At 38.5% G+C, this 24,010-nt stretch overlaps 1 protein-coding gene, 1 long non-coding RNA gene and 1 pseudogene across 2 annotated transcripts in view; 2 read left to right on the forward strand and 1 right to left on the reverse strand.

Annotated features, from left to right (window-relative positions):
* Myo1b (myosin IB) overlaps positions 1–24,010 on the forward strand; it is a 170,254-nt gene that overhangs the window by 136,085 nt on the left and 10,159 nt on the right. Inside the window, exons 16-27 of the mRNA XM_090354504.1 lie at positions 182–382; positions 1,376–1,602; positions 4,157–4,357; positions 5,254–5,347; positions 6,682–6,831; positions 10,657–10,725; positions 12,311–12,397; positions 12,680–12,766; positions 14,637–14,723; positions 17,889–17,963; positions 19,289–19,423; positions 21,496–21,602. Coding sequence (XP_090210630.1) covers positions 182–382; positions 1,376–1,602; positions 4,157–4,357; positions 5,254–5,347; positions 6,682–6,831; positions 10,657–10,725; positions 12,311–12,397; positions 12,680–12,766; positions 14,637–14,723; positions 17,889–17,963; positions 19,289–19,423; positions 21,496–21,602 — 1,520 coding nt within the window. The remainder of the gene's footprint in view (positions 1–181; positions 383–1,375; positions 1,603–4,156; positions 4,358–5,253; positions 5,348–6,681; positions 6,832–10,656; positions 10,726–12,310; positions 12,398–12,679; positions 12,767–14,636; positions 14,724–17,888; positions 17,964–19,288; positions 19,424–21,495; positions 21,603–24,010) is intronic.
* On the forward strand, positions 6,436–6,547 carry LOC150048562 (U6 spliceosomal RNA; annotated as a pseudogene).
* On the reverse strand, positions 21,828–23,543 carry LOC150048563 (uncharacterized). Its single transcript, XR_016539080.1, has 3 exons — positions 23,438–23,543; positions 22,799–23,001; positions 21,828–22,131 (listed from the first exon to the last, which is right to left on the reverse strand). It is a non-coding gene; the product is annotated as an uncharacterized LOC150048563 (long non-coding RNA).

Consider the following 24,010-nt stretch of genomic DNA (forward strand, 5'->3'; position numbering starts at 1 on the left):
CACCTGGGACACCGTAAAAGCACTTTTGTGACCTTTACTACGTGATTTCATTGTCTGCTTTTTGTGATAGCTGTGCAGAAGTTTTCATTGACTAAGTTGGTTATGTTTGATGGTGTAATTACACGTAATTATTAAAACAATACAGAGAGGAAGGAAGGGAATATTTTTGTTTCCATTCTAGAACACAAACGGTATCCTGGCTATGCTGGATGAAGAGTGTCTGCGACCTGGCACAGTCACAGATGAGACCTTCTTAGAAAAGCTGAACCAAGTGTGCGCCACCCACCAGCACTTTGAGAGCAGGATGAGCAAGTGCTCCCGCTTCCTTAACGACACATCTCTGCCTCACAGCTGCTTCAGGATCCAGCATTATGCTGGCAAGGTATGGGGAAACACCCCGTTGACCCAAGGAGACTGCAAGGATACTGTGTCTTAGAGATGCGTGTTTCTAAACTCTGTTTCCCTATAAGGATAAACCCACCTGTGTGGGTCAATAGTGTTGTAGAGAAATAAAATCTAGACCATGTTGGACTAAAACAAACTATCAACACTAATAAAGGAGACATAACCAGTAAAAATGAAGAATCACTGAAGAATTAATGTTTTAAAGCACAAATGATTTAACAGAATAATGATTGTTAGATTGAGATTTTGAAACAGTGTTTCATAAAAACATTTATTTATCTGATATTTGAATAAACTTTATGAGTATAGATTACATTAAATATAATTGGAGAAGTAGGTTAATTTTTAGAATTCTAAAAAATTACTGATTTAGAGACATTGATATTGCAAGCTTTGGCAAGGGAAAAAGACATGAATATTTAATAATTAGGTAACATCTCATTTCCTTTTATTTTAAAATATTGCCTTTAATTTCAGAACATTTCACAAATCTTTCCTTTTTTTTCCACGAGCCTATTTTGTTAAAGAGTCCTGCTCAGATTTCTGATACTTTGGATGTTTATGAAAATGTTACCTCACTTTTCCCTTACCTACTTTCAGAAAGACTAAAATAGGCCCATGTGAAGTAAATATGTGTGTGTGTGTGTGTGTAAGTAAAACCTCAAAATATCTTCAGACACCAAAAAATGTAAAATCCTTTGAAAATGTTATGATAACATTTTTTTAGTTTGTTCTTGCAAATCCTGAAGGGCAGGAGAATTTATTTTGATCTCTTCTGCAACTTAGACAGATGGAATTGAAACTTGGAGGATAATTTGGTATTAGAATGCTGCTAATGTGTACAGGATTTGTGTGTGTGTGAGGAAGAAAGAGACAGACTGCAGTATAGATAGTCTTGACACATTGTTAACAGTATTTGAGAGTATCACATACAGTATTCTAGCCATTGAGTCCCATGTGTTGTCCATAGGTGCTGTATCAGGTGGAAGGATTTGTTGACAAGAACAATGACCTTCTCTATAGAGACCTGTCCCAAGCCATGTGGAAGGCCAGCCACACCCTCATCAAGTCTTTGTTCCCTGAAGGGAATCCTGCCAAGATCAACCTGAAAAGGCCACCTACAGCAGGGTCTCAGTTCAAGGCATCAGTGGCCACATTGATGAAAAACCTACAGACCAAAAACCCCAACTATATCAGGTATTTCTGTTTACTAAAAATCTGAATACAAATAGCCCAAGCAGTGAGAATAGCTAACATAGTTACAGATCCAATAATATGATGTCAGACTGGCTGAAAAATGCTCTTGTTTTTCTTGTGTGATAGGAAATAACAACATACTTAATGGTTAAGAAATAATTGAACTCTTTGCCTCAGATCTCTGCATACCAGGTCCTATAACTGACTCCTTCAAATGGCTTTTAAAAACCCACTCCATTGGGAATAACAAAGGCCACTGCTCACAGAAATTTTCCTGTTGTTGTCTTAACTAGATTTTTCTCCTAAAATATGTTGGATACTAATGGTAATGATAGCATGATATTTTGTTAGCTGAGGTGAGTACTATCTACTAATCAGCTAAATAGACCAGACTTAAAACTATTCTTCAGTCTGGTTTCCTCATCAGTGCATATTCAAAGGCAAGTACAGGAGGTATTTGTGAGTCTAGATGTGTGCTTTCTGAAACCTGGCAACCAAACAGTGCACCTCCTATTTTCTAGTTTACAGGTATACATATGGCAAACTCCGTCCCTAAAGTATCCTTGCTGACTCCTTAGAAAGTTATACCTAAGATACCTGAGAAGCAGGGGGAAAGGCATTGAGATACTTTTATAACCATTGTATACATTTTGGTAAATATCACCCGGTAAAGACATATTTCCATGATCTCAGAAAGTTCCCTCACGCCTCTCCTTTTTATTGGTTTTTATATTTTTCTCTAATAAATCCCATGGTTGTAAATATATTTTCATGTTTTCTTCTAGGATTTTTATAGTTTGGATTTCTCATGTAGATCTACTTCCTCTTATGGCTATCTTATTGATCCATTAGGGTACCATATATTGAATGTTTGTAGAGGTCTAGATCTAAAGTCTCTATTCCATTCAGTTGGCTTGATGGCCTTCATCCATGATCTGTTGAGAGGGTTGGAAAGTTGTCTGATTGGACACCAGTGGCTCACACCTGTAATCCTATCTACTCAGGAGGCTGAGATCTGAGAACTGCCAGTTGAAACCAGTGTCTGAGCAGCAAAGTCTATGATAGGCCTATCTCTATCTAGTTCACCATCAAAAATCTGGAAGAGGAGCTATGACTCAAGTGATAAAGCATTAACCTTGAACAAAAAAACTGAGGGATAGTGCCCAAGCATTGAGGTCAAGCCCCAGTACTGGCACAAAAAAGAAAGAGAGGGAGATTCTGAACTTACTAGGCTATTCTACTGAACTGTTTGTGTGTCCTTCCTTAGGGCAAAGGGTGACTATTATCCTTATAAATGGTAAAAGGAAGCACATGCAAATAGAAAGGCAGGGCTACATATGATTTGTCCATGTAATATCTGTTTTTGTCCAGGGGGAGTTAATCTGATAGTTGTTATGTAGTTATAATCATGAATGTTAAACAGTTGTATTAATTAGGACACAGATTGCTGCAATATGATCCACAACTAATAATGACTTAAATGAGCTGACATTTATTTCTTACATAACTTTAGGTAGAAGGCCTCTGGAGACAATAAGGCACTTCTGTTTTGGGGCTCTGCCATTCCCAGGGTGTGTGGTGGATGTCGAGCATGTCAACATTCACAGCCATCAGGAAGTTGGAGAAAACCAGCTTAACTGGAGGAATGGGAGCTGGTCCCTTCCTTTTAAGTACACAGATGAGAAGCCACAGGCATACGTCTACTCTGACCAGAAATGAGTCACATGGCCATACCTACTGGCAAAGAAAGCTGGAAATGTAGTTTGTTAAGAAAGAAATATAGAGGCCAGGAATTTGCCCTAGTGGTAGAGTGCTTTCCTAGCATGCATGAAGACTTGGGGTCAATTCTTCGGTACCACATATATAGGAAAAGCCAGAAGTGATGCTGTAGCTCAAGTAGCAGACCACTAGCCTTGAGAAAGCTCAAGGACAGTGCTCAGGCCCTGAGTTCAAGCCCCAGAACTGGCAAAAAAAAAAAAAAAAGGAAAAAAAGAAGGCAACAATAGGCTTCATATCTTCATGACGGTATAATATACTTTACAATTCATAAAGTACAAGCATAATATTTACACACACACACACAGTATTTATTTAAATGAGTGAGTCTTAACAACACAGCTTGTTATAATTTACACATGTAGAGCATTCTATCATCCTAGAAGTTTCCCTTGTTCCTCTTCTACACTGATTTCCACCTCCATCTTTGAGAGGTAACACTAATGCTAATTCAGGTTAGCTACACTTGAGCTTCATATAAATGGAATCACACATTATACACTCTGTCAGATTTCTTTTACTCAATAAAATATCATGTCACTGCATGTTTTAGTACTATTTATTCCATAATTATATTGGGGCTTTAATTCAGGGCCTTGCTTACTTTCTTGTTCACAACTGCTGCTTTACCACTTGACCCATATCTCCAATCTACCATTTTGCTAGTTAGTTGTAATGCATTCTCATATATTTAAGAAGTGATGAGGCATTGTGCACTGTAAATAGTTAATGCCCATAAAGGCAGAGTTTAAAAATTAAAATATTTGAAATCTTTCAGGTGTATCAAACCAAATGATAAAAAAGCAGCACACATCTTTAATGAGAGTCTAGTGTGTCATCAGATCAGATACCTGGGTCTTTTGGAGAATGTTCGAGTGAGGCGGGCAGGCTATGCCTTCAGACAGGCCTACGAACCATGCCTGGAAAGATACAAAATGCTTTGTAAGCAGACTTGGCCTCATTGGAAAGGACCAGCAAGGTAAGAAATTCACTATCTACATGAAATAATGAATTCTTAATGAATAAACAGCGTGAGTTTCCCTTCATCCCATAAATTCCCTTAGGCAAAACAGAATTTTAGGAAGAATTGGGCCTAATCTTTGTTTTAGACTCTTTACTGTTATTATACCATTTGGGCAAATTCTCTATTTACTATAGAGGTCTCAGTTTTCCTTATTGTCAAAACCAGGATCTCTAAAATTCACATTTAGGATTTGAATGTCCATAAATGTTGAAAAATACGCCTTTGGTAAATTTGTAGGCAGTGACTTGGAGTTACAAACATGTATAGAAAGGTAGGTTTAGAAGGAAGGGCCATAGAGTTATAGAAAAGTCATAGAATGGTCCTAGAGTTGACAAAGAAGGGGGGTACAGTTGGAGATATCTTGGGCCTCCAATCTCAGCTCTTTGCCTTTCACCTGGGGAATTTACCCCAGAGAGAGTTGGTGTGTTGGGTAAAGGGTTCAATCCCTTGTTTACATTTGCTCCAGTGGAAAAATGTCCTTCGAGGGTCAGGGACAATGTTTAAAATATTTTCAAAAAGGTACTGAATTGGTTCAATAGCCAAGTTTCTTACAGAGCTTCCTGGCCTGGTTGATGCATCACTATGGATATGTTTGATGCAAGTATTTCCTCTGTTGAAATGTGTCTTTATACCACAGTTAGATTACATAGTTTTGAACCCAAATGTACTTTTTAAGTGTTCACTAGATGTGATTGAATTTATGGGATTCAATATTGAAATTTTTTGATAGAAGGAGCAATTACACTTGGAAATGAAACTTTTTATACACTAAGAACCTGATACTATGGTATCAACTTTTAAAAAATATTTTTTAACTCCGAAATTTTTTTATTTTTGCTTTTTCTCTTTAGGTCTGGTGTGGAAGTTCTGTTTAATGAATTAGAGATTCCTGTAGAAGAATACTCCTTCGGTAGATCAAAGATATTCATCCGAAACCCAAGAACAGTATGTACCCCAAATCTTTCCACTTGAACTGAAGTCAGACTCACGCAGATCAGTTTTTAAAGTGTGTTAAATTTCATGATATTCCCTGAGATCCACAAATGCCATACTCTTGTGTTTATCTGCAGGGCAAGTAAGGGAGTTAGTAAAAGAACATGTGTAGTAGTTACGCAAAGTCACTATCCTTGATCTGATAAAATCTATGAAATGATGAGGGAGAATGCTACAAAGGGTGACAATGATCAAGATGCATTGTTTTCATAACCAGATTAGTGGACTTGTATCTCTTTGTATGCCTACATCATCATTAGTATCATCATCATCATCATCCATCATAAAATAAATGATAAAGAAAATCAACCTCAATAATAATTCAGAAACTGGAGATCTAGTGAGGGTCTCATGAAAGGCCTGGTTGATGGATCACTGTGGATATATTTGATACAAGTATTACCTCAAAATTTATCTTTATATCACCGAGTATCTGACTTATACACTAATTTTAGAAATGATACCTACTATTTTAGAGGCATATGAAACATCAAAATGAAACATTTTCAAAACATAAGAAAAGAGTTCTTAAAATTCTATCTCATAAAATTCCAAATGGAGCCCATTTATAAGTGAGTAGATTGGTATGAGGCACAATTAGTTTAACCATATATTATTAGTATAGCATAAATGCTACAGTTGGTTTCACAGTATGAAAGTTTAGGGAACTTGGGAAGCCGAAGTTGAAGAGACAAATATTTCCGACATCTGCCTCCCATTACAGGTGCTGGGACCAGATTTTGGAGTTTTTTGATTTGGGATGTCTACACTGACTTTATAGATTGATCATCCCTGAAATTCTGAGATCTAGAATAGTCTAAAATCTAAAACTCTCCAAACATCATGGTGACACATAGGAAGTTTCCAGTTTAGGCATTTTCAAATTGTACGTCCACTTGCAAATGATGAATCTGAGTCTGCATCCTTGTTGAGGAATTGAAGAGAAACAAGCTCACTTTGTCCTCTCTGATTTGCCAGATTCTCAGTGATTTAAAAAAAAAATGGTTTGCTTTTCATGAGTCAGTAGAATATTTTTCTCAGTGCTTGCTTCAGCAGCACATATACCAAAATGAGAATGACACAGAGAAGATTCACATGGCTACTGTCCTGGTCAAGGATGAAGCATTCCATTCAAAAAAGTTTTTTTCTTGTAAGCCATGATCTACATCCTGTGTAAAGGATGTGTTTAACTCTACCATTGAGACACTTTACCCCCTGAGAACTCCTTTCATGTGTGCCATGAGGTTTTAGAGGGTTTCTCATAAGTCCGTTTCATTTCGTACAAGTTATTCAAATTAGAAGACCTGAGGAAGCAGCGCCTGGAGGACTTGGCTACTCTCATTCAAAAGATTTACCGGGGCTGGAAATGCCGGACACACTTCCTGCTAATGAAGAAAAGCCAAATTGTGATTGCTGCCTGGTGCAGAAGATTCGCAGTAAGTCTCTAATCTGACATAAATGATGCTAATTTGCCAGCATTTCTCTTGTACTTCCAATATGGTGTCATTTTTACACACGTCATTTCCTCCCATCACTTCATAAAATGGATGCTTTTAAAAGATAATTTTAAGGGCCCACAGCATAGAGTGCTTGCCTGCCATAGGTTCAATTCCTCCTTACCACATACTCAGAGAAGGCTGGAAGTGGCACTGTGTCTCAAATGGCACAGCACTAGCCTTGAGCAAAAAGTGTCCAAAGACAGTGCCCAGGCCCTGAGGTCAAGCCCCAAGACTGGTCAAAAAAAAGGTTTTAGAAGGTGAGAAAATGAAGACAGGGAGGAACTAAATAACTGCCCGCAAAATATTGAATTTTATTTTGTCCTCAAATGTCTAACCTCAGTAACTTCTTAAGCTTTATTGAATCTCTGAATATGGAGTTTCTTTTTTGAAACTTTATCCCTTGATCATAGATGTTTTGCTGGAAGCATACCACAGATCTAAGGGAGGCCTGCAGTTTTTGCCTCTAGTCTAGCTTGAATTCAGTTGTATTCTTGTGAGTGAACTGTAGGTAAGAAAGAACATTGCTTCCAACTGTTTTTCATTTTATGTGTCTATACTACAGAGTGAGTTGGAAAACGAATTAGATTTGCAATCAAATCTCATTTAGCATATTCTCCATTTCCAGCTAACAAGACGGTTTGCTGTAAAGCAGTAATCATGCTGATGTAATTTATGCTGACTTATTCTTATGCAATACTTTTTAGTGAATAATTTCCAAGTTCTGGAAAATTCTGAGGTTCTTAGCTGATTAAACTAAAGAAAATGTGCGTGATCTCTGAGTGTTCTTAAAATTGCTTCCTGTGGTTAAAAGACCACAACCAACAGCACAAGTCTGACAGTACCAACTAGTCCACCCACATGGCGTTTGTTCTACAACATACGGAGGATTGTTGTTCTGGTGGAAGAAGGTTCTCCTCTGGGCATGTAGCAATGCTGTGCAACTCCTTTACAGATTTATAATGCCGTTTCCTGTTTAGCTGCCATAGGGAGAACCTCTTCTTCAAGGAGGCCTTTTTATCATTTCTTCATTTTTGGTCATTAAGAATATATGCAGCAGGGTGCAGTGGCTCATGCCTGTAATGCTAGCTACTCAGGAGGCTGAGATCTGAGGATCAAGGTTCAAAGCCAGCCTGGGCACTCTTATCTCCAGTTAACCTCTAGAAAATGGGAAGTGGGGCTTGGCTCAAGGTTAGGGTAGGGTGGTAGCCTTGAGCTGAAGAGCTCAGGGACAGTGCCCAGGCCCCATGATCCCCCTCCCACCCCACAAAAAAAAAAAGATATATATATATATATATATATATATATATATAGAGAGAGAGAGAGAGAGAGAGAGAGAGAGAGAGAGAGAGAGAGAGAGAGAGAGAGAGAGAGAGAGAGAGAGAGAGAGAGAATATGAATGAATGGTGGCTCAAGTGGTAGAGCATCCTGCTCTAGGCCCAAGGCCCCTAGTTCAAACCCTAATACCCTTCAAAAAAGTAAAGAAAGAAAATCCAAGCTTAAGAAGGTATTATTTTCTTACCTTCATCCAGTAGTTTTGGAATATTACCATGCTGGGCTATGGGAACAGCAAAGTTAGATAAAACAGACCACCTAATTTCTGACTTGGATCAGGTTCCTATCTAGAAAGAGACAGTAGGCATCTAAACAAATAAGTAATCAGAACAATTGCAGATTCCTGTGCATTCAGGATGGAAATAGAATACTGAGATAAAGAGTAAGATAGAAGATTAGATAGAAGGTTAAACAGCAGCAGACAGTGAGAACCAGAAACAGCTAGTACTGTCCATTCTCCCTCCCTTCTTCTTTCTCTGTCTTCTTCTCCTACTACAAAGCTTTATGGTCACTAAGTGAAAAAAGTTGTCTGGGAGTTGGCTTAGTGGTAGAGTGCTTGGCTAGCATGCACGAAGACCCAAGTTCGATTCCTAGGTACCACTTATACATAGAAAAACCTGGAAATGGTGCTGTGGCTCAAATGGTAGAACTCTAGCCTTGAGAAAGCCCAAGGATAGTGCTCAGGCCCTGAGCTCAAGCCCAGGACTGACCAAAAAAAAAAAAAAAGAAAGTTGCTATATATCACTTCATAATAGTGAGAGTTATGAGCAATGTTAATTTGAGGAATTGAATGTATGAGAGTCCTGTCTTTAGGATCCCATGAACTTTGTTCTAGTGTTCATATCAGTTTCAACTTTGAACTGAATGCCATAGCCAATTATGTTATTATTCAAGGCAGTGATTAATCTGCTTCTCTTCTCTAGCAATGAAAGTTTTTTTAATGTTTGTTTTAAGGTTTTTTTTAATTATTATTATCTTTAAATAGTTGCCCAAAGGGGTTTCAGTTCAACCTATTTTTTGGTGTAGTACATCTTGATCAGTGTCACCCCTAGTTACTGTTTTTTGTTTTTGTTTTGTCATCTATGGGATTTGAACTCAAGACCTGGGCACTGTCTCTGAGCCTCTTTGTGTTCAAGGCTTGTACTACCACTTAAACGACAGCACCACTTCCAGTTTTTGAGTGGAGATTCGAATCTCACAGGGACTTTTCTGCTGGGGCTGGCTTTGAACCATGATCCTTAGATCTCAGCCTCCTGAGGAGCCAGGTTTACAGTGCATGCACCATCAGCACTTGGCTTGTATTTTTAATTAGTCCATATTTTGTAGTTCCTTCAGATCAATTTTAAAGTGAAATAGAATTATTTTGAGTACATTTAGGAATTTTTTAAACGATAGCATGGGTGTCAGAAGTAATAGATATTATACATGTAGCTTATTTAAAAATGCTTGCAATAATACCCTACAAAGCATTTATGTGTCAACTGGTATAATTGAGCCCTAGAGAAGGTAAGTGGCTTGTCCAGATACCAGATTTCTTTTGGATTTCCCCCTGTCATCCTCTTTTGTTCTACTGCTGTATTGGAATTTTCAGACCGTGCAACTCATGGAGAGGAAGGATTTATTTTGGCTCATGGTTTCAAAACTTCCAGCCCATGATCTTGACTCCATTGGTTGTGGGTCTGTGGTAAGGCAGAACATCGTGGTAGTGGAAGAATGTGGTGGAAGGCTACTCACCCCATGACAGACAGGAAGCAAAGAGTAGGGACCAGATACAGCCCTCAGAAGCATGCTCGCCAATGGCCTTCATCATCGTCCAGTGAGGTCCCACCTCCTAAAGTTTTCAGCATCACTAGCTGGGGACCAGGCCTTCGGTACATTAGTCTTTCAATGGAATATTTTATATCCACAACTAAAGCTGTCTATCTCCATTATCTCTGTTCTCTATTTCTAAAGTGGATCTAAGGGTCCCACAAGGTATCTCATACTTGCCAGAGTTTTTCTCAGCCTGAAAAAGAGTGAAAACAACAAACCTGAAAGCACCTGGGAAGGTTAAATAGAGGTGGACCCTTTAAGTAGCAGAATGTAAAATGACAGCAAAAAGAGAGAGCAATCTGAAACCGATAGAGACAGACCCCATTGTGTATGTGTTCAACATACCTGTTCATTTTGGCAGTGTGAGGCTGTATTATCACAGTGTCACAAAGGAGAGATGATGTCCTGGTCCTGGACCATTTAGAGGTTATTATATTATATAGCCTCTTGATTTTGTACTTTGACTTTAACTGTAATAATTTTAGACTGTCTAATATTTTAGTTTCTTTACATGTTGGGTTCCAGAAGTGTAGCTGGTCAAGACATCATTGCACTAGCGTTTTCCACATTAAAGATACACAAATACAACTGCTAATACCTTCCCACTTTGTTCTACAGCAACAAAAGAAGTATCAGCAGACAAAGAGTTCTGCCTTGGTGATTCAGTCTTATATCCGGGGTTGGAAGGTGAGTTTAAAAGAAGTATGCTTTATTTTTCTGGGGAGGTTTGGGTTCTTCACAAAGGATGATTTCTTCAGGCTCACTCTGCAGGAGGGCTCCTCCATGGTCTGCCTTCCCAGTAGACAATCATCTGGAAAGGGTAAATATTATGGGCCAAATGGGGACCCCTGCTGACCATGTCTTGGCTACTTCCTTCTAACCAACCTTCAGAGCGCTCTGTTTCCTCAGCAGGATGTTCTTTAATACTGCACATGATTTCCATATTCCTTGCCTTCAAGAGAAGTCATATTCCAGGAAGCTGTTAGAGCTGCTCCTCCCATGCCAATGGGTTTCTGCTAGATTTCAGTACCTAAAGCCCAGCAACAGCTGTGACTTTGCAGTGACCCTCTCCTGGCTGCCCAAGGACTGGAAGATTCTGAGCCTTAGCCAAGACTTGTGGTTGACAGGCGAGAAGTAGTCACAGTGGATAACCTAGTTACAGGTCCTTCATGCCAGAACTTAGGCCAAGGGTCAGTAAAGTGAAAGAAGAGGCTGGTCACTAATGACTCATACTTATAATCCTAACAACTCAGGAGGCTGAGATCTCAGAATCATTGTTTATAATCATCCTGGGTAAGCAAATATGTAAGATTCCTATATCTATCTAGTTAACCAACCAAAAGCTGGAATTGGAGGCATGTGGTAGAATGCCAGTCATGAATACAAAAAAAAAAAGAAAAAATAGAGAGGCTATAACCTAAAAATTACATGAAATATGAATTCTTAGGATCTATAAATAACTTACAGGGCATAACCATATTCCTTTATTTCAGTTTTTCGACGGCTCTACTGCTATTACAATGACAATCTGATAATTGTGATAGAGGCCTATGACCTCTGGAAAGCCAAAAATATTTACCATCTGACCCTATATAAAAATATTTAGTGTCACACACACACACACACACACACACACACACACACACACGTGTGTAGGGTCTCTTCCTACCATCACTTTCCTGTTAGTGTGTTTTGAGGGGTGGTCTCAATCTAGAGAGGATTCTTTTGACATTATGATCTTCAAGAGTACAGCCATGTGTCCAGCTACTTTGGTTGACCTTTAGCTAGGCTTTAGCCAGCATAAGGGCTTGGCTGGCCTACAGTAAATGTTGAAATGCAAACTTGAGCACACAGAGAAATTGTAGCCTACAGGTACTTCTCAACTTCGTTGCCAGACTCTTGGGGATCTGGTTTGCAGGTTGGAGACATAAAGTCAGGACCCAAAGTCTTCTGCCTGGAAGCTCTGTGTTTTCTTGGTCCTTGTAAAAATCATTTTGCAACAACTACTGGAAAGAAACCACTGGTTGGGGTCATGGTAATAATCTTTTATCAGAATTTTCAGATTCTGTTTTGGATAAAAAAGACAGAGTTGTAGTCCAGACAATAATAGTAGAAGAAACACAATGGACTTCTGAAGGTCACTCAAGACTACCACAATCTGGGGTCTTATCTTTTCTCCAAGGTGTACTATGATCTCTTCAAGTACCTTTTTCTCATCACTGTGAATTTCTTCCTTTAAATATTGCCTCTTTGGGGTGCTTCTGTTCCATAGGCTCGAAAAATCCTGCGAGAACTGAAGCATCAGAAACGCTGTAAGGAAGCAGCCACAACCATTGCAGCATACTGGCATGGGACCCAGGTAGGCCAGAGATCCTGAGGAAGGCGGTAGGTTGGGTGTGACATACAGAACCGTGGACCTTCAGATTCAGAGGCAGAAACTTTTTCACTGGCCTAAGCTACTGAGCACGCATTTGGCTTTCGCTCTGTTCAACATTTTGGTGTAGGGTGGTGGCACACGCTTTTTGCGTTGACTGTTTGGTGTGGTGACTTGGTGTCTTTCTTGTTCTTTCTCCATTGGAGAAGCAGCAGTAACCTTTCCTGCCTTAAACTTTTCTGTCACTCCTTTTCAAATGCATCACAGGCGCGAAGGGAACTGAGACGGCTGAAGGAGGAGGCTAGGAATAAACATGCTATTGCAGTTATTTGGGCTTACTGGCTTGGATCTAAGGTACTTGCACACCTCCCATCACTCTATCCTGGAATGTTGCAGTAACTAATCCTCATTGCTAGCACAGAAGAGACAAATAACGATAATTAGTACAAACTCACCTCAGTGCATGCCCTAACAGCCAGACTGCATAAAACTACAGATGCTAGTTTCGGTAGTGTGGGTAGAAAATTTAGGCATGTCTAGGCCAAAGAAACCTTAACTGCAACTGCTTACTAATAAAGCTCTAGACTAGATGCTTTGTTTTTTTTTAACTCTAACCTGCATGAATAGTCATCTCCCCGCCCCCCCCCCCCACTGATGGGTGCTGACAGTTCTGTAAAGGTATTTTGTTACAGAAGTGTGGGGCATGTTGGGATGTTAAGATTTGGTCTTGACTGTCTTGACAATAGAAATGCCTTTAACGCATGCCTTAAGAAAATTAATTCATGAATGACCATGTGTTTTTAGGCTCTCTGCAGCAGTTATTGATTATTACAGGAGAACTCTGTGAAAAGAACAGTCACAAAAAACTATGTTCATGCAAAAGCTAGCTCCAATGGCCACTGAAGAATCCCAAGAATGTCAGCATCAAGCTGTTTGTTTTCAGAAACAAAGACCTCCTGAAATACTCTCAGTAATCCCCAGGCATACTCGTGGGCTCTGTGAACATTTCACATACCCCAAGGGACAAAATTTTTAGATGTTTTTGTTACTTAGAAAATCAAAGGTCATTTTGGCTAAAAATGTGTATTCCAGATCAGAACACAAGTCTACAGAGTCCTGTGCTTTTTAAGTCTACTTCATGAAACTTATAGACCTATCTTATGGGAAAAATGAGACTAGTCAACTTTAGCCAGCATAGCAAAGTTAGTTGGCCAAAAACTAACCAAAGTTGTTTTTGTTTTTTTTCCCTTAAAATTTGTGAAAACCAAACAAATTCCTTAGCCGACCAAGGGAGATGACGGAGACAGAAAGACTCTCTTACATAAATGGTTCTTCCACTGAGCTTATTTATTTCGTAGTCTGAATACTATAAAGTCTTGAGTCATACCTATTAAAAGATAAATTTTAAAATCTCTAAAGGGACCTTAACTACAATTTGTTTTTTTGGTACTGCCAGGTCCTTGTGCATGCTAAGCAAGCATTAAACTACCCAGTGAAATTCAATTTTTATATATGTGCCTTCTGATTTTTTTTTTGCCAGCCCTGGGGCTTGAACTCAGGGCCTGGGCACTATCCTTGAACACTTGCTCAAAGCTAGTGCTTTGCCACTTGAGCCACAGCTCCACTTCCAACTCTTTTCTGAGTATGTAGTAGCGGGGAATCAAACCTAGAGCTTTGTACATGCTAGGCAAGCACTCTACCATTAGGTGATGCTCCCAGCCCCATGATTTTTTTTTAACCAGAAAAATTTTTGGAATGTTTCATGTTCACATCCATTTTCCAACTGGTTGTTCACAGGGTTATCCTTGTATTCCTCCAAGTGAATGAACTCAAAAGAGTTTTGCTCCCTGTCCCATCAGAAAAGAGAGGTCTCGTGAAATTATTAAGTGTACTCAGTTGCAAGACCTTGACAGGGGAGTGGAGAATGAGGTAAAGGAAGAAGAGTAGGGGGAGAGAAATAAAGGGAAGGAATGTGAGTGAGAGCTGGAGGTGATTTCCTTGGCCACATACCTGATCTTCCTTGGAAGCACAGTCTTCGCGCATTGAGAAGACCAGCAGTTGTGCCAGCTTCGCAGTGATTACTTGGGTGGACGTGATTGCTCACTGGCTCTATCCTAAAATTCTACTTGTCAGTGGGCTCTTCTGTTTGGTGGGGTTATCTTCTTCTGGTCATTTGTGCTGTCTGCATTGGGCTGTCTCTTATTTACTATCTAAAACATTCTAGGCTCGAAGGGAATTGAAACGCTTGAAGGAGGAGGCTAGGCGTAAGCATGCAGTTGCTGTCATTTGGGCTTACTGGCTTGGACTGAAGGTACTTCTACCACTTCTTCCTGCCCAGGGTGAATTCCATAAAGCCTAGCACCTACTAACCCCCCAAAACTACAGATGATGCTTGCTGATGGTCTGCACGGTTCTAGGAAATGTCAGCTTGCCTAATTTTGTTTCTTTGTGAGGAAAAAAACAAAAACCAAAAACACCTGTACTTTAATATCTATCTGATTTTTAATATAGCTTTTCAGTTCTTCACATAATAATAGATTTAAATAGTAATGTGATTTATTTTATTCAGTACTCTGTTACCGGAGTTCTACCTTATGTTATCATTATAACCTTTTTTTCCCTTAAATCATGAGACAGAGTCCAATCATTGGACTAGAAACTGACCTACCATCCACAGTAAACAGCCTGGGGATGACTGGTTTTGTTTCCTTTAATCTGTTCATTCTGCTCTACAATTGGCTGCCTCTGGAGTGAAGTTTTCTTCAAAAGGACTATGGTTCTAATTGTTCAGCACACTTACCAAAACAATTTGCACAGGTTAACTTTGAAATGTTGATAAGTAAGATGACAAAAATCAGTGGGCCATTCAGTGAAAAAGAATATTAAACTCATATGTCTTGTGACTGAGACTTTCTTTATTACTATAGCAGGAAAAGGTACACATAAGTACACACCTAACTATGAGCACTAGAAAACATTCAGACTTTGTTCTTTGATTTTTGGTTCTCCCCCCACCTCCCCACCCCACCCCCTGTCTTGGGGCTTGAACTCAGGGCCTGGGTATTCTCAAGGCTAGCACTCTGCCACTTGAGCCACAATACCACTTGTGGCTTTTTCTGTGTATGTGGTATGGATGAATTGAACTCAGGGCTTCATGCATGCTAGACATGTACTCTTACCACTAGGCCACACTCCCAGCCTGATTGTTGGTCTTCTTAATATTCAAAAACTAATCTCCATAGTGAATCATACAATGAATTTTTGTGATAATTACCCCTCCCATTAATCTTCTTCATAATTTTTACTTGAAACTAAGAACACTTCCTCTTATTCTAAACATATGGATATTAACTGAGAAATCCTTCACTCTGAACCTTTGCAGCCTTACAAGTATTCCTAAATACTACTTTGAACATTTTCCATTTTCTCCTAAAAATGTAGCCCATAAACTTTTAGTAAATTATCCTTTTTGATTATATTGAGTATTCATAAAGTAATTTTTGAAGTAATTAAGAAGTAGCTGAAATATGAACTTAACAAATGTTTTACTTGAAAAAGTCTGAATAAGCTCTACTTTTGGCTTAAAATCAAACAAAGCTAAAAACATTTTCCTATTTTACTCATATCTTCTCATTTTCATAAAAAGGAGAAATAAAACAACATTCAGTAGGGATTTTCACTCCATAATAATTTCTATCTGTAATATGTTTAAATTCAGTTTTCTGGGCTTAATTATATGTTATTTCAAAATATTTTTGCACTAACGGTTTATAGTAGTGCCCTGCAAAGCAGATTCAGCCTAGAGGTGACTGTTTTATCAGAAATTAACATTGTGCCCTAGTTTTCAACAGGAGAGAATTATTTTTGTTTTTACTGTTGTTGTGAAATAAGATTAAACTTGTCTGAAGTCCAAGAATGTAACAATTTTAAGTGAATTTATCTTGCTGTGAAAAAGTTTTGTATTTTGGGATAACTGATTTTTTTTTTGTAAAGACTATACTAGATCCTTTTAGGATTCCTGACACCCTTTGCTCCTTCTTTGTGTTATTCCCAGCTTTTTACTTTATGTAGAAGTTTCTCAGCAACTATGCCCTGTCCTGTGGAGTATTCAAAGACATGTGAGATGTTTAAATATATTTTTATGTCACATAACTGATTTTTATTTGTCTATTTTCCTGTGCTGTTATCATTGTAAAATTTGAATAATAGATAACATTCTCCCCTTCAATCTCTTCTATTGTTATAAATTAGAAGCTTGAAATGTACCAGTACTGTAGCCTCAACAAGTGAGAGCAGAAGGCACTCTCACTTGACTTTTTTGATCAAGACTGGCATTTTACCACTTGAAACACAGCTCCACTTCTGGCTTTTTGCTGGATAGCTGGAGATAACAGTCTCACTAATTTTTCTATGCAGGCTGGCCTAAGATCTTAATTCTCAGATCTCAGACTCCTAAATAGCTAGGGTCAAAGGCATGAACTATTGGTACCCAGACCTGAATCTAATACTTCTATAGAAGTATTAAATTCTTACCTTTGGCCACATTTAGTTCTCCATATATAATACTACAGTCTTACCTTTATACACATGATTGTTTTGGAAAAGTCATGATAGTTCTTCAGACTGGTTTTTATTAATTATAAAACAATATGAGGGCCAGGAGTGTGACCTAGTGGTAGAGTACTCGCCTAGCATGCACGAAACCCTGGGTTTTATTCCTCGGTATCACACACACAGAAAAAGTTGTAAGTGGTGCTGTGGCTCAAGTGGTAGAGCACTAGCCATGATAAAGCCAAAAGACAGTGCCCAGGCCCTAAGTCCCACCCAGGACTGGCCATAAAACAACAAAACTAATAATTATAAAACAGTATGAAAGAACTGGGTGCTGGTGGCCCATGCCTGTAATTCTAGCTACTTCAGAGCTCACTCTGGTTCGAAGCTAGCTAAGCAGGTATTATCTCCAATAGCCACTCTACCCCCTTCATACCCCACACCCGCCAAAATTGGAAGTAGAGCCATAGTAAAGCACTATGTGTAGGCCAAAAAAGCTCAGAGACAGCATCCAGGCCCTAAGGTCAAGCCCTAAGATTGGCACACATGAGTGTGTGTGCGTGTCGTGCACACACACATGCACACACACACACACACACACACTTCTTTGTGTAATGAATTATGTAATGCCATATATTATATATCTGAAATGTATGTTAATTTGTGACAAGTTTTCAGACTTATGCCTATAATGTTTTCCCATTAAATCATCAGGGTCTTTAGAAAAACTGTCAGTTCATTCTGGTATTATTGCTTTCTATCTTCTAGTTTCTTTTTGTCCCAGACAACATATCCACTGTCTGAGGGTGCTGAAATCATTTCCCTCAATCCAGAAATGACATTTTTAGTTATACTTGCTCCCGATATTCTCCTTGTTGGCTACTTACCTGCTACACTCTAACCATTGATCTTCTTCTTTTTAAAGGTGCGTAGGGAGTACAGAAAATTCTTTAGAGCTAATGCTGGAAAGAAAATCTATGAGTTTACACTTCAAAGAATTGTACGTTGACACTTGGTTTGTATGGATGATTTGCATTATTAGATTACTAAAAAATGTAATTCAGAAAAATAGTGTCATTTTAAAAGGTGGACAGTGACTCTTGATGATGATTAAAATGTAACTGAACAATGAATTAGTACCACGTATATCATCTATCCCTAAGTTCAGGTAGAATGGTGTTAAAAAGAGTTATGAGCCGGGAGTTTGGCCTAGTGGTAGTGCTTGCCTAGCATGCATGAAGACCCGGGTTTGATTCCTTGGTACCACATACTTAGAAAAAGCCAGAAGTGGTGCTGAGGCTCAAGTGGTAGAGTTCTAGCCTTGAGAAAAATCCAAGGACAGTCCTCAGGCCCTGAGCTTAAGCCCAAGACTGGCAAAAAAAAAGAGTTATGAGTAGCCTACATATGATTAATCAAAGGTTATTCTTATTTGATAGAGAAGACTGTGTCAAGTGGACTTGAGAAAGCCAGGCTCTTGCCCTATTAAGCTGCATAATTCAGTGAGTAGGCAGTGGGAAAGCAAAGCTGGCAAAGCGAGATGCTTGGTGACCCTCTGTCTTTACATTTGTATATGTCTTGAGGAAAAGGGTGCAAGTGCTAGAACCAACCAGCCTGCACTGCTGCTTATAGTTTTGTGACTTGAGCAGGTAATCTAACTTCTGGGGATTTCATTTGGTTATGTGTGAAATGCACACACACACACACACACACACACACACACACACACACACACATACACACACACAAATACATCTGTTAACACTTGACCTGTCAGACATCATAGCTTAGCAACTCTGACCTGCCCAAATCTCAAGAGAGCATAAAAAGATCAAAATGCAAAAGTATGATGAATTCTATATTGTATTTGCACCATTATGTAGTCAGTCTATCCCAAGTCGAGCCATTATAAGGCAGGATGAACTATCTATATTTTGTTCAATGCTATCCAACAGCAATTTCTCACACAATGAACATGATGATTTAAATATGAAGAGCAAAAGACTGTATTGAGGACCTAAGTGTGACCAGTTTGACTGTGGAGCCAGATTATTTAATTTTAATTTCCTATAATTTGTAAATAGCCATGTACAATTGTATTGGGCAGTAAATTTGCATAGTGTTAGTCAGTGTTAATATTAGTTAGTATTGGCATGAGTATTAGTATTAATAACCTCTTACTTACTTAGTAAGGCTCAGATTCCCCCAGTCAGCACAAATGTGGAATAAAGATATATGAAGTTTTTATGGATTATTAAAGACTACGATTTGATTATGGAGCATGTAAATGGTTTTTTTCTGGTATATTTTCTTTCACACTCAACACAGATACAAAAGTACTTCTTGGAAATGAAAAATAAGATGCCTTCTTTATCGCCAATAGACAAGAATTGGCCATCAAGACCTTACCTGTTCTTGGATTCCACACACAAGGAACTGAAAAGGATTTTCCACCTGTGGAGGGTAAAAACAACAAACAAAACAAAGCCACGTTGTCATGTTATTGTTTTCAGAGACTTCTCTGTTTTGAGTGTTTGAGAGATGGTCTATAAAATGATATTTTTAGCATGTTCTTCCTTGTCTGGAAGAGAATTACTTGAGACTGTAAGCCATGCACTGCACTTGAGTTTCTCTGAGGAATCTTGCAGTGGTCAAGGTGTTGGCCTCTGGTTTTCTTGGCTATGGTAGGAACAAGTTGCTCACTAGAGCACTGACTTTGTATTTTAGGCTCCAATTGGTTTCCATTGGTTGAGTTTTATTTGCTTGGTTTTTCTCTTTATCTGAATGAATACTGCAGGAGATAAAAGCTATTAAATTTCAGCATTTTCAGTGGATGTTAAATCCAACAAATTGTATGTGTCTACTTTGTCAGATTTATTACATACTCAGGCATATGAGCACACTATTTGATAGACTGGAATAAAGGAATTAAAAGTCTTTGAAACAAAACAAAATTTCCTCTGAAATAAAAAAGAAGTTGCAAGTATAATACATAATATACCATATATTCTACTTCTTTTTTATTAGAACATATAGTGTAATTTAGATGTTGGTATAAAGTAGTATTAATGGGCATTGACTATATTTCACTAACCTAGTTGAGAGACACAGTGCTGGATGCTGTAAACCTTTGAAATCTGTGGGTAGGTGGCTGCAGAGAGACTACCATGGAGGCAAAACTGAAAGCTCCAGATGCATGGAGTTTAGTATTATGCTTCGAATTAGCTTAATTCATTTTGCTCATGATAGCACCTGGCTTCCATCTTTCAATGAATGTAAACTGTTGTCTTTATCACTTACATTAAGTACATTCACTATTACCTAGCTCTTGGGGCATCCTTTGCCATTTGGGAGGCATATTTTCAAAAAATTAAGGTCAGGATAATACAGGACTGCTTATGCACCATGTAATGTGTATAATATACATGTGAGATTCAGTTTGTTTTTGAAATTTATTTCCATTCCTGTTTTTGTAGCACTTGGTCAAATCGCATATAATAAATCCATGAATAAGATGGGCTTACTGCATATGCTACACTCAGGTGTAATAAAACCATTGGATTTAAGGCATGTATTTAGTAAAGAATGAACAGTGCATAACTCTTCTAGTCAGATCATCCCTTCATTGCAGTATAGGTTTTTTGCTTTTATGTTTTCAGAATCACAAGAGTGACTTGGTAAGGATTAAAATAAGTGATACCAACAACACCTTATATGAAACAGTGCTCTGAGTTCTGTTCTGTAACTGATGGAGCAGCCTTGAAAGTTTTCAGCTCCTCCTTTTAGTCTGCCCTAGAAACATTTCTAAGAAATGGCAAGAGAGAGCTGGGATTTGCTCATCCTCTACTTTCTCCTGGCTCAGGAAACCCACTCTTACCTGCTTTGACAGGGACAGGGGCAGAGAAGTAAGAATGCTTTGACTCCTGAAGGATCAGCAACAATACTCACCTTCATGAAGTTATTTTGGTGGTAGTTTTCCAACTCCACCTGTAATTGCATTTCTTGTACTGTTCCTCCACTATCCATCCTTGCTCTCTGACCATTCTGAAGAAATCTCTCCAATCTCCATGCTCACTGTAAATTGGTAATAACAGGATCTGGAGTTGTATTTTTCAAGCTATAAGGCTATAGCATGGAAAGTGGAGTGCATAGTATGTAGAAATAATAGGAATTGTTTTGTGAAATTTGGGGGTAAGTGTGTTAACCATCTTGTGAGACACCACGTCTTTTCTGTGAGTCTCTATAGGCTGGCAGCCTTAGTGAGGGGCTGCTGTGTTCTCGGGCTGACACAACATGATAGAGTCACTCCTCTCATGGTATTATATACCTAGCATGTGTGAAGAAGCATCTTAAATTCTATTGCACAAAATAGCTTTTATGACCTCTTTTTGCAAGACTGACTGTAAAACAGGGGATATGGATTTGGCTTTTTTGAATGATTTTTTTAAAAATATTTACACTCATTGGTGGTAGTAGTGTTAAATGCTGATGTATTGATAGAAGTGATATATTGTGTGTTTTTTCTTTTATCTCAGTGTAAAAAATATAGGGACCAGTTCACAGACCAGCAGAAACTTATTTATGAAGAAAAACTAGAAGCCAGTGAACTCTTCAAAGACAAGAAGGCTTTATATCCGTCTAGGTATCTTAGTTTTGTTTTGCTTATAAATGCCTTTTATCCCCTCAAATATATTTATAGGTCTTTTATAGAAGCTTTTGGGTTTGATAATAAATGAGCCATTTTTAATTATGTGAATTGTTTCATAATGAGCTTGTTATGAAAACCCAAAACCACACTGAGCTATGCTTCATAGTGTGTTTGATGAAAAAAGAGAGTACAGTTGTTGCTTTTGTTTCATTAGCATCATCTTGACTCCTTTATTGAATAGTTGGAAGTCATATAAAATAAAAATTATATAGACTATTAAAATTAATTGCATTGTACTTCCTGTTTTCAGATTCTTTTTTTTTTTTTTTTGTAGTATGCTGTAATCACTGTTGCAATCTTCCTCCGTAACAAGCCAGGTCATAAACTCATTTCCAAGGAGAGTGTGGCACTGATTACTGTCTGCATATTGTTTAATTGTGGGTTACTGGTGTGGTTCAGTCCTTTAACTCATTGGTCATAGTGGCACATGCCAGTGCAATTCCTTTATTATGGACACCATGTTCTAAGGAAAAGGAGGGGGGGAATGAAAAAATATTGCAAGTTTAGTCAAGCTTGTGTGAAAGATTGCTTATCTGAAGTTTCATAAAATCCTGCATTTCTCATTTTCTTACTCCTCCTCCATCGTGTACAGTTTCTATCCCTTTTTTTTAATCTGGTATTATTTAAAAAAAAAAAAAAAGGTGCACTAGACACTAGTGTCTTGTGCTGATAATCTTAGCTGTTCAGGAGGCTGAAATCTAAGGACCAAGAATGTAAGCCAGTCTAGGCTAAAAATCCTTAATGCCTTTATCTCCAGTTAAGCAGGAAAAAGTCAGACCTGGAGGCATCGATCACACACACACACACACACACACACACGCACGCACGCATGCATGTACACGAAAGAGGCAATAGTGGCTCCTGCCTGTAGTCCTAGTTACTCTAGAGATAGATCTTTGGCTCATGGTTCAAAGCCAGCCCAGGCAGAGAAGTCAGTGACTCTTATCTCCAGCAAAAAGTTGGAAATAGAGCTGTTGTTCTGGTTATAGGGCATCAGCCTTGAGCAAAAAAAAAAAAAAAAAACCAAAACCTAATTGTGAGTACATAGCCCCACATTAAACCCCCACTTCCCCCACCCCACTCAAAAAAAATAGATTGTATTATTTTAAACTAAAACCTGTTTTACTCACTGTGTGTAATCCTAGCTACTAAGGAGGCTGAGATCTGAGATCGCAGTTCAAAGACAGCCCAGGCACTATAGACTCTGAGACTATTATCTCCAGTTAACTTCTAGAAGACCGGAAGTGGGGCTGTGGCTCATTGGTAGGGCGGTAGACTTGAGCTGAAGAGTTCAGGGACAGTGCCCAGGCCAAGTTCAAGTCCCATGACCTACCTAAAAGGAAAAAAAAAAAAACAACTTTAGTTATATATATAAATATAAATATGTTGTTTCTGTTATACAATTAGAAAGCTGCTCTTTTTAAAAGATTTTATCAGTATATGTTGTCATGGTCTATAAATCTTTCAAACTGGAGTTTCCTTAGTTTGTTGATTTGCCTGCTTAAGGTGATATAAAGTTCCTTAAGTCATACAATCTGAAATTATCCCAAATACCTGCTATCTGAACTATGTTCAAACAGGAACACTGCCTCTATGCTTTCTTCAATAACTAATGTTATTCCACTGTTTCTTTATACATTCTTAAATTAGCGAGTAACATTCTTAACAAACATTCCCTGTAGATGACTTTGCAAAAACTAAAGACTGGAGAATACATTTCTGAGAAAACAAAAGACTCTTAGCACTTCTTTTTAGTATTAAAAACATACTTGAAGATGAACACACACACAGACTGTCTTTTGGGGGTTAGTTTTTTCAGTTGTCAGGGATGGTGGCATCTTCTTCCCACAGTAGCGGGAGAGGTGGAATAATTTTCCCTCCTCCCACTCTTTGAAGCTATGGTTCCTATGGGCGTCAGCCTTTTATATCCTCAGAGCTGTGAAACACTGACCGCCTACAAGGATTTTTCTTCCCAGAGCCTCCACCCACAGTGCTAGCATTTTAAGTTGTATGAGCACATTGCCAGAATTAAGTAACTCAGAATGAAGCATGGAACAGCCGTTTCCTATTTTATTTGGCATCTTAGTGACATGTACACAGTTATAACTTTTGCCAAAAGTAATTTGTTTGCAAAGTTCCCTGATCTCTGCAAGTGTGCTCCAACCACTTCGGTCAATTTCGAGCCACATCCTAGAAAGGGAACTGGAATCTCATTTTATAGATTGTCCACTTAGAAGCACAGTTCTGTGGCAGCATTAAGTGCTGTGTCATTCCTTCTAAAGTGACTGCCTACTCCATTCCACCCCAGAAGTCTGATTTTCCTGTTTTCTGCAAGGAAATGG

This window comes from Megascapheus bottae, chromosome 21 (genome assembly GCF_031878675.1).
Source record: "Megascapheus bottae isolate mThoBot1 chromosome 21, mThoBot2.hap1, whole genome shotgun sequence".
NCBI lineage: Eukaryota > Metazoa > Chordata > Mammalia > Rodentia > Geomyidae > Megascapheus > Megascapheus bottae.